This window comes from Condylura cristata, unplaced genomic scaffold (assembly GCF_000260355.1).
Source record: "Condylura cristata isolate star-nosed mole 26May11 unplaced genomic scaffold, ConCri1.0 scaffold00007, whole genome shotgun sequence".
Classification (NCBI taxonomy): Eukaryota; Metazoa; Chordata; class Mammalia; order Eulipotyphla; family Talpidae; genus Condylura; species Condylura cristata.
In genome coordinates this window covers 8,758,850-8,769,372 of record NW_004567108.1, presented here as the reverse complement: position 1 = coordinate 8,769,372, position 10,523 = coordinate 8,758,850, and the positions used below count along the sequence as shown (strand labels likewise).

General features: G+C 34.6%; 1 protein-coding gene across 3 annotated transcripts in view; it reads left to right on the top strand.

The window, feature by feature from the left end:
* CDH12 (cadherin 12, type 2 (N-cadherin 2)) overlaps positions 1 to 9,049 on the top strand; it is a 746,064-nt gene extending 737,015 nt beyond the window's left edge. For all 3 annotated transcript variants that reach the window (XM_012721921.1, XM_012721922.1, XM_004678065.2), the window contains 3 exons: positions 1,080 to 1,197; positions 5,399 to 5,650; positions 7,416 to 9,049. In XM_012721921.1, coding sequence (XP_012577375.1) covers positions 1,080 to 1,197; positions 5,399 to 5,650; positions 7,416 to 7,915 — 870 coding nt within the window. In that variant the 3' untranslated portion in view covers positions 7,916 to 9,049. The remainder of the gene's footprint in view (positions 1 to 1,079; positions 1,198 to 5,398; positions 5,651 to 7,415) is intronic.
* Positions 9,050 to 10,523: the final 1,474 nt, after the last annotated feature.

Genomic DNA, 10,523 nt, shown 5'->3' with positions numbered 1-10,523 from the left:
GGAAGGAAGGAAGGAAGGAAGGAAGGAAGGAAGGAAGGAAGGAAGGAAGGAAGGAAGGAAGGAGAAAATGATCAAACAAAACACAGCAACATCAATCCCTAGAATCTAAGAGCAAAATTGTTGTCACCAGAGGGGAAGTGGGAGGAACCCGTGGAGGGACTTTTGAGTGCGGTAGAGAACTGTCTGGAATGTGTTGGATTGTTGTGTGTGTTGTACATTTGAAGAGGTATGAAGTGGTATTCCTAAGCTTTACAGAGTGTTTGTCAGTCTAAATCACATGAGAGAATGTTTGCCCACTGAGACCAGGATGTAGAAGATGATCTCTGAAGATGATCCCTAAAGATGATCTCTAAGATCTTTCTCTGAAAATCCAAATTTGTCAAGAGGGTGATCAGCTGAACAGCACCTTTCTCTCTTCCACACCCACCCTTCCTCGAAATCAGTTATTTTTGAACTCAAATTCTCATCCGAATTGTAACTACAAGGTACACAAACTATGGGAACAGTTTAGCAAACACTTTGAAACAGGATCATTTTACTTCTTAAAAATCAATCTGTCCATGAAAATACAATGAGTAGTTTTACCCACTAGGGAGAAATCAATGTAATAGCAAAACCAGATTTACCTCCTTTGCATCTCTCCATTTTATTTATTTACGAATATACACCTCATTCTCACAAGTATAGCTATACTAAATTTTTGCTAATGCAAGATATTTAAATTATCAGACATGTTCTTTCGGATAATCATTTGCATATTTAGATTGGAAAACAGTGATTTCCTCTCATTTAAAATGCAAGCAAGTACATTTTAATTTTATTTGTTTACTAGTGTGAAATGTCAATGTTGTTTAGCTTTTAACTTATGTAGATGTTGGTTTACAATTACCCCAACCCGAACATTGTACCTACACTATCAGCTATAAATGTTTAGCTCATTATAAAAATTGTTATCTGTTTGTTCCTTTGACCTGAATCCTCATTGTCATGTGTGTTACCTGCTTACTAGTCCAACATGCATGTAATTTTCCCTTCGAAACTGTTGACTGACTTTAAATTTTATCTCAACTTGATTTCAGATAATTCAGATAGTCAGTGCTGTAGACCGAGATCTTTCTCCTGCTGGGCAGTTATTCTCCTTTCGATTATCACCTGAAGCTGCCATCAAACCAAATTTTACAGTCCGTGACTTCAAAAGTAAGTTTAACCACATAACACTTTGCCTCTTACCATGTAACTTTGTAAAAGGACACAGAAGTAGAAAGTGTTTTTCAAAAAAACACTCAGCTCGTAAAATATAGAAAGTCATATATGAAAAAATACAAAATTACTATAGTCAGTGGTAAATTAAGTATTTAATCTACATAGACTCTCTAATGAGGCAAATTAAATCCATTTATAATGTGGACAGTACCTTAATGAGTCAGGCAAACAGAAGACTTAGCTGGGAAATTGAAAACGTTCCCTGTGTTTGTTACCTTTGTATATTATTAATATATACAAATAGGTAACTTCAGTAACTTAACTTGAATAGTCTACAGTACAAAATAGGTTAAGAATATAGTCTTTGCAAGTAGAATAATATCAGTTTATATTCACACCTTTGCTAAATGGCAGGCTCTAAAAGTATTAATTTATTCTAAATAATTTCAGCTTTAGGGCACTTACACTAAACAAAATGTATGCAAATCCTTTAATCAAATGACAAAAATGTATTAACTTTAAGATAATTTTAGCTACCACCTCTAACACCATGTCTACACTTACATTTCTACTGTAACTACTACTATCATTGCACTAGTACTACTAATACTATCATATCTGCCAGTATTATGGCTACTAAAATATACAGTGTTCATAATGACACTTGATTAGAAAATTAAGCATAAGTAAGGGGCAAGGGCTTTGACTTTATTAGTTCTGTGACTTTGGGTAATATATCTAATCTCTATTTCCGTAGCCTGTAAAATTGGGATTTAACAAAATATGCTTTTATAACATTAGTCAGTAAAAAGCTAGTTTCACTATATTCTAAGCAAACAGAATGAATAAATTATTCTAAGAGGATAATGATGAATGATGATACTGGATGATAATTGACAGAAGTCAAAGTATGTTTTGAGAAAGCTTATTTTACTGCATCTTCTTGGGAGTCAGAGTTTCCACATTTTGTCACAATTAGAAATTCAGTATAATTTGGTGCATAAAAATAGTATTTATTTTGTCCTTTGATACAAATTATCAGTGTCCTTTCTGCCTACTTACTGCTGTTAACAGGAAGAATTGCTGTAAATGAAACAGAGTTGCAATATGAAGAGTAGAGTGAACACTTTCTTCCATGAAAAAATCACTTCTAAAAGTAGAAGTAGACATTATTATTAATTTTAATTAAAATTAAAATAGCACCTATAAAATTGGGCTGTCCAGGACAAACCTGACCGTGTGGCTATCATTCTTATCTCCAAATCATTTAAACAGTAATCAAAATTTTAAGAAGTCTTTCAAAGGTTTTAAGACTATATAACATAACCAAATTTATATTTTAGGGAATTTATACATATACATTTGAATATTCAGCCATAACAACGAAGGGATGTTTGCCACTTGCAACCACATAGATGAACCTAGACAATATTATGCTGAATGAAATAAGTCAGTATGACTGAAATATAAAAAAACAATACTCGCAGACTATCAGCCTGCTTTCCAAAGTTTTTGTGGATCGGAGAAGTCTGTAAGGCTGTAAAGATGGAGATACGTGAATGGAGACAGAATTCCTGACTTCCGACCAGATTCCCAAGATTCCATATGTGACTATGATGGAAAAGAAGACTAATCAGACCTCCAGATCATTAATTCAGACATCTGCGTGGCTGGTCAATCATTCAGTAACATAACTATTGACTGTGTACCTGCCAGTGTATTTCTTCTGGGGAAAGTGCGTTGTATTAATCATGATAATGAAATCAGATCATCTTGCCTAATAGCACAGCACATTCTCAGACATCTATTTGCCTTTCAAATGCTATTGAACATTTTCTGTTTTTCTTAAGCTATCTAAGTGGAAGTTTTTCTACATTGGAGAGATACCATTTTTTCACCTCACATATTTAGCTTTTCTTATCAGAACATTCAAGTTCTATTCTGTCACCACATTCTAATGATACAGAATAATTTTGTCACCGATATTCACCACTTTAAACGTATCCTCAGCTCTTACTCACAACTGGGAGGTGTTACACTTTTAGCATCCTTGTTGAAGCCCTTCTACCCCGAGACTAGAACCACTTTTCAACCTTCTGTTTCTATTTAACTCCATTTTACTTTTTTGGTTCTATGCATGTGATAGCATGCAGTATTTTTTTAAATTATATATATATATATACATATATATGTATGTATGTATGTATTTTACATTGTTTTGTAACCTTTTTGCATCTCAGTTGTATTCCCTGTGGGCTTCCCATCACCAAATCACCTGTGAGCCATCACCATCATCCAGTGCACTTCATTCCTTCACCCCTGTTTTTTACTCCATTGCCCACTCCATTCGCGTAAAATGTCTCTGGTATATAACTGTTCATTATTATTCTCCCCTCCCTCCCATTCTTTATGCTCCTGCTATGAGTGAGACAATCCGGTATTTCTCTTTCTGGCTTATTTCACTAAGCATGATCCCTTCCAGCTCATCCATGTTGATGCCATGCTTTTATTTCTCTGTCTGACTTTCTTCATTCAGCATAATACCATCTAGGTGCACCTATGTGGCTTCAAATACAGGAATCCCTTCTTTGTTATGGCTGAATATTCAAGTGTATATGTATAAATTACATTTTTTATTAATTCAACAACAAAATCCATTTTAAATGTAGAATGAAGTTGAATATGTCTTTTTTATTCCAACTATAGATAGCACAATTAGCTTGATATGGCCACATATCAATAATAATAATAATGGGTTGAAAAATAAACATTCAAAAAGAGCAAACTGCCTTAGATATAACTTGTGTTCAAGAACATTAAATTCCCACCTCCCAGGTGCAAATTGCCAGCTTCTCTGACTTTTATTGCTCATAATCATTTATACCAGGGTTTTGAGTTTTAAACTTTGACTGTTTTTTTATCCCGCACTCAAGTCAACTATCAGCTGCTGAAAATGCCAATGTTAATTCATGTAGTCCCCTTTTTCCATTTCACCACAAGCACTTGCATCAACAACTCTCACTGAAATATTAAAAGACATCAAGCTTCTTGATATTCCACTTCCCAATTTAAAATAATCCTGTATGTCAAAACAAATGAATTGTCCTATGCAAGACTCTCTTTAATTGAAAAAATTCCTTAACTTGGTGATTCCTATCAAAATAAGTTTAGAGCTGCTGCACGATTTAGCTGTTAATTTGAGAAACTACACATAAAAGAGTGAATATGATTGGAAATATAAGTATTTTCTGATGTATTTGTACTTTGAGTTTTTTTTATTCCCTAATTCTAAAGTAGGTATTGTGTATGACTATAATAAAAAAATATAAATATATTCTAAAAATAAAAATGTATCTAACAGTTAAGTTAAAAAAATTAGTGCTGTGAATACAAGAAAGCCCTGCTTGCATGTGTTGAAATAATAGGGAAAACTATGTAGAATAGTAATGCATTTATTTAAAAGTAAATTGCATTTTAATAAAAATTGTAATTATATATAATTTTAATAGATTTCCTTGAATAACTACATGTAAGTATGAACATTGTTGATTTTATTTGAGTTTTTTTTTAATTTTGTTAAACATTTATTAGTTATTTTAAAGTTTTATTAAAATTATGATTATAACAATTTGTGATATTTAACATGTTTAATGAATTTTGTGTTTTTAACATAGTTTACTTTCATTTCCATTTTTCAGTACTCTCTGATGTGCACATCTATATAAATATGGATTTGGGGAAAATCAAGTTTTAATTTGAAATAATAAATTTATATTTGCTATATTTCAAAGAATGTTTTAGATAGGATGTCTTACAGATGGATACTTTGCAATCTTTCTCTTCCTATCATGTAAGCAAACATCCATAGGAGTGTTATTTTTTTCAATCAGGTTTTGATATCAGAAAACCTAAATGGATCCACACAATGAATTTCATGTCTTATAAACCATTTTATATTTTCTCTGCAAAGAAAATTTAATTTTCCACCATACAATAATGCTGCTTCTCTCCCTAAGGATTATTTTGATTGCATTTGGTTACATTTCTGCAGCTTTTATCTTGATAAAAGGAAGAATTAATACATGGGTGCATTTTACTGATTCAACAAGAGCTTCCTACTGTTTAACAGATGGCAGCTCAAGATTTGAAGTCAAGCTCATAGTAACTGTCTTATCATACATGTCATGTTTTGTAGATAACACAGCTGGGATCGAAACCCAAAGAAATGGATACAGCCGCAGGCAGCAAGAGTTGTATTTCCTCCCGGTTGTAATAGAAGACAGCAGTTACCCGGTCCAGAGCAGCACAAACACAATGTCTATTCGAGTTTGTAGATGTGACTCTGATGGTACCATCTTGTCTTGTAATGTAGAAGCAATTTTTCTACCTGTAGGACTCAGCACTGGCGCTTTGATTGCAATCCTACTGTGCATTATTATACTCTTAGGTTGGTTTCCATATTAATCACATTCTGACTTTAGCTCACGCTTGTGCACACTCTCTCACTCGCTCACTCTCCCCTTTCCTATCTCAATTCTCAATGTATCATGTAAATCCATTTTTGACGTGCTCTATCTGGATACAAGGAAAATTATCTATAGTGAGTTATGTTAAGGTTACTTTTCCATTTTATACTTCATGGATAGTTACTATTAGGGATAAATATACAATATCGTCAAAAAATCCAGAAGACTCGTTCAAGCTCTAGGGAATTTTTCAGTAGGTATGTTCTTGCCCTTGTCATAATGAAATTTTCAATGGTAAATATTCCAGCAATGATGTCTCAACTTGTATTCTAGAAATGGTTGCTTTTTAATAAGAGATTATATAGCCCCATTGAAATATATGAAGGGAACAAGAGTTATTAAGTATAGATTTAATAATGAAGAAAAAGTAAAGAAAAGTATGGGTTTAATAATGAAGAAAAGTAAAGAAAGGACAGTGAAAATATGTAAAGCCACCTTCTTCTTCTTTTTTTTTTGGTTTAAATTACCAGTCAGAAGCAATTTCACTTTTCTCACATCTCCCCACATCAAAATTCTAACCATTCTTACTAGAATAGAGCACACTAAAACATCTAGAAGTATTGCAAAGGAAAAGGATTGAAGTAAATATATTCTGTACCATCCCTGTGAGCGTGAATATAAACCCATCTTAGGGAGTTTTCCTGCTCCATCAGCTTTGTGCAACTGACTCCATTTCACTTACTAATATGCTGTGTGATTCACAGATATAGAGAATTCCTCTACAGGCATTCCTTTAAATCCAAGTTGCAATAGATATCTTGGAATAAAGAAGTATGAATGCTTGTTATTTAATCATTTTTGTTAAATACTTTTTTTATGTTTATCTAAATATTCTGACAAATGAGGATACCTGACTTAATCTCGGGAATGATATAGAAAATGTTTTTTCCCTCTCCCTCCCTCCCTCCACTCAGCCCTTCCTTCTTATTGCTTGTAAAAGTCATTGTCACTTGAGTATTTTGGTTTATTTCATTAGAAGCACAGGTATTTAGAAGCACAATTAGAAAATTTAGTTGTGATTAATATCTAAGTGGTTACTTATGGACTGCAAGATTCATTTTATTACATCAACATTATTGAGCTTTCTGTATGTTCAAAACAGCCATTTTTCTCTTCAGACAATTTACCTGACACTGAACTATTTAAGTACTTTCTTTCTTTTATTTATTTATTTATTCATACAGAATTAGGGTACAGGCCAGAGATGCGGAGGGTGAGAGAATTCACCAGAGAGAGAGAGTGTGGTGCAGAACAGGCAGATCGATGAAGAACACTGCTGAGGGGAGCAGCGGGCGGGTCAGGAGAGGTCTGCCGCGCCATGTGGTCACCTCCGGGGCAGGCGGGGATCTAACTCATGCGGAAGAGGCTTAAGCTTCTTTGTGCTGTGCTTTAACCCGCTGCACCACCAGGGAGGGCCATTAGTATACTATTTCTTAAAAATAAAACTACCACAGTTTGATTTGTGTGTGTAACTTTGCTGTGGTTTCTGTTAGTTGCTATTTCAAAATGAAGTTTGGGTTTAGACAATGAAAAACAATTGCAAACGTCCGTCATCCTTATTGATGATCATGCTTGCTTTGAAAATAATAATAGGAAGGCAGTGCAGAAAGTCAGCCTGAGCAATGTTTGATTTTATGGCAAGATGAACTGACATATTCTCAAACTGTGATGTTTGTCTTGTTCTAGCCATAGTCGTGCTGTACGTGGCTCTGCGAAGGCAGAAGAAAAAAGACACCCTGATGACCTCTAAAGAAGACATCCGAGACAACGTCATCCATTACGATGACGAAGGGGGTGGGGAGGAGGACACTCAGGCTTTCGACATTGGTGCTCTGAGAAACCCAAAAGTGATTGAAGAGAACAAAATTCGCAGGGATATAAAACCAGACTCACTCTGTTTACCTCGTCAGAGACCCCCAGTGGAAGATAACACAGATATAAGGGATTTCATTAATCAGAGGCTACAGGAAAATGATGTGGACCCCACGGCACCCCCTTACGACTCGCTGGCAACATACGCCTATGAAGGCGATGGTTCGGTAGCAGAGTCTCTCAGCTCTATAGACTCCTTGACCACCGAGGCTGACCAGGACTACGACTTTCTGACAGACTGGGGACCCCGCTTTAAAGTCTTGGCAGACATGTTTGGCGAAGAGGAGAGTTATCACCCTGATAAAGTCACTTAGGGGAGAAGCAAAGTCTCACACAGAACAGGAGACATTGAAGAGGAAACACATAGAAATCACGCACACACGCACGCACACCCCCGCACCCACCCCCCACACATACACCAGGCTTTATAGGACAAGATTCCTTTGATTATCTGGTTTCTAGCAAGTTGCTCTATTTATCATGTTGTCAGTTTCGGTTTATTCTGCCAACGCAAGGTAAACCCTACAATATGTATGTGCTTGGTTTTGTTTTGTTACTTTGGAAACACTGAGACAAGCTCAGGCCTATAAATACAATTTACTGACATGACAACCTAGAAGGAAGATTGCTCTGTGGCATCACGGTGGAAGAGTGTTAGATTTTTCTTAATTCCACTAAAGTGCCTATTGAAACTCTTATCATTTAAAATGGTGTACAGTACACTCTGCTGTGATGGCAACCCAGGATTCAGAGATAAAAGGACACACAAAAAGACATTGTTTTATGTCAAAGAGCAATAGCAACATGCTGACTTCTCATTCCTTTTGAAGAAAAAAGAATTCTTCCAGAACACTCCCTCCATCTTCACATTCAAAGTTTTATTTCTTCTTCTTCTTCTTCTTTTTTTTTTTACCTTTTTAAATGTATGCCAAACATATTTGTTTCTCCTGCCCTTCCAGAAAATTGAAGTAAATGTGATATCAAATTCAATATGTAAGTCCTGAATTTGAGAAGTAATGTTTGATCTTAATCTTAATTCTTATGGAAGATGTTCATTAAAATGTTACTTTTTTCCCAAAAAAAAAAAAAATAAAATGTTAAAGAAGGAATTTTTTAAAAGTCCCTCTTTAGACAAAGAGGCCTCAGGGCTGAAACTCCACATTAAAATAAATCTTGTTTTTGTTTTAATACTTTACTGGTGTGTGGAAGGTTGGTTTTAAGAAGTCACGACGTCACTTAAGTCTTTAGTCGTAAATGTAATTTCTAGGTGTATTTCTATAAAACTTTTTTTAAGGAAAAAAATGTTGATTTAACTATCAGAAGAGGAATGTATTATATAGCTTCTTGGAGTTTTTTTCCAAACTTGTGATATTCTGATGAGCAAATTAAAAAAAAAAAAAACATGGCATATACTATAGGCTGGACTTAAAGCATGTCTAAATGATATTATATATTGTTGAACAAATAAATAATAAATATCCGGGGCTTCAGAAAATGCAAACCAATGACTGATTCCTGAAATGAACACAAATGCAAAGTCAGCATTATTGGAGCTCAATTAGCTTCTTCATTATCTGTATTAACTCTAACATAAACAGTCTCATACAGCGCTCATTCAGATTTTTTTTTCTTTTTAATTTGATCCAGATTTTTAAGAAATAGAAGATTTTATAAGCATACAAATAAACTACTTCAAGTACACTATACAATATCTAGAAATGCACATAACAAAATAGATAAAGTAATATATTTTCTTCACTGACTTTTTTTAAGATTTATTTATTTATTCATACAGAGCTGGGGTACAGGCCAGAGATGCGGAGGGTGAGAGGATTCACCAGAGACAGAGTGGGGAGCAGAACAGACAGATCGCCGAGGTACATTGCTGAGTGGAGCAGCGGGCGGGTCAGCAGAGGTCTGCCACTCCATGTGGATCTCCTCCAGGGCAGAATTGGCTTTAGCTTCTTAGTGCTGTGCTTTAACCCGCTGCGCCACCAGGGAGGGCCCTCTTTGCTAACTTTTTAAGTGACTGGTGAAATATTGAAACTATATACAGAAAAAACGTTGCTATATACCCATGTAGATTGCCAAAATCTAGTTGTTTTATGAAACATTTTAAATATTTGTATATTTGCGAAGTTGTGAACATAAAATTTTACACAGGGAATGACAGGCAAAATATGGATTGATATATATGTACCATATTCATTATTAAAATGATTACTCTAAATTTTTATAACTAATAACTATAATTTAGGTGCTTGGACAATTGTTCATTTGATCTGCATTTCTTGTGTCCCCTTTTTATGGGTTCTCATAACTGCTCACTCTGTTTTCTTTACTGGGGAGCTTCCTTTCCTCCACTCACCAATTTACCATTCATTCCTCCTTATAAGCTACATAAGAAAATTTGTGTTGAGTAATAATGTGCTTTGTGTAATGTTTATGCAATTTTTTCATTTGGTGCTTTATAAACATACTAAGGGGGTGGGGAGAAGATGGCAACTTCTGGATTTGCTAGAGCAACATGAAAAGATGTTTGTAGATATCTTCAGGTTAACAAAATGATTCTTGTCAGGAACTATTATTTCATTCTGTGTCTTGTTGAAGAATGTAACTTGAATACTATTGTATAGTGAAAAACAGTGTCCTGAAGAAATCTTGGGAGTTTCTGTGATTTGAAATGAGCCCAACTGCAAAATCAGCAGTTGATTTATTTTAACATGAATTTCAGTTTAGTGAGCATAATTACTATTGGTGCTCAAATTGCTTCTTTTTTACAGTTATTTCAATTATCATTTGGAAGAAGAATCTCATTTCAAGCCATCTGACTGAGATATTAGGACTGACTTGGTAAATTTCCAGTACTACTACTTTAAATTTTTATTCTAATCCATTGCATTAGGTTAGTATTTCTTCCAA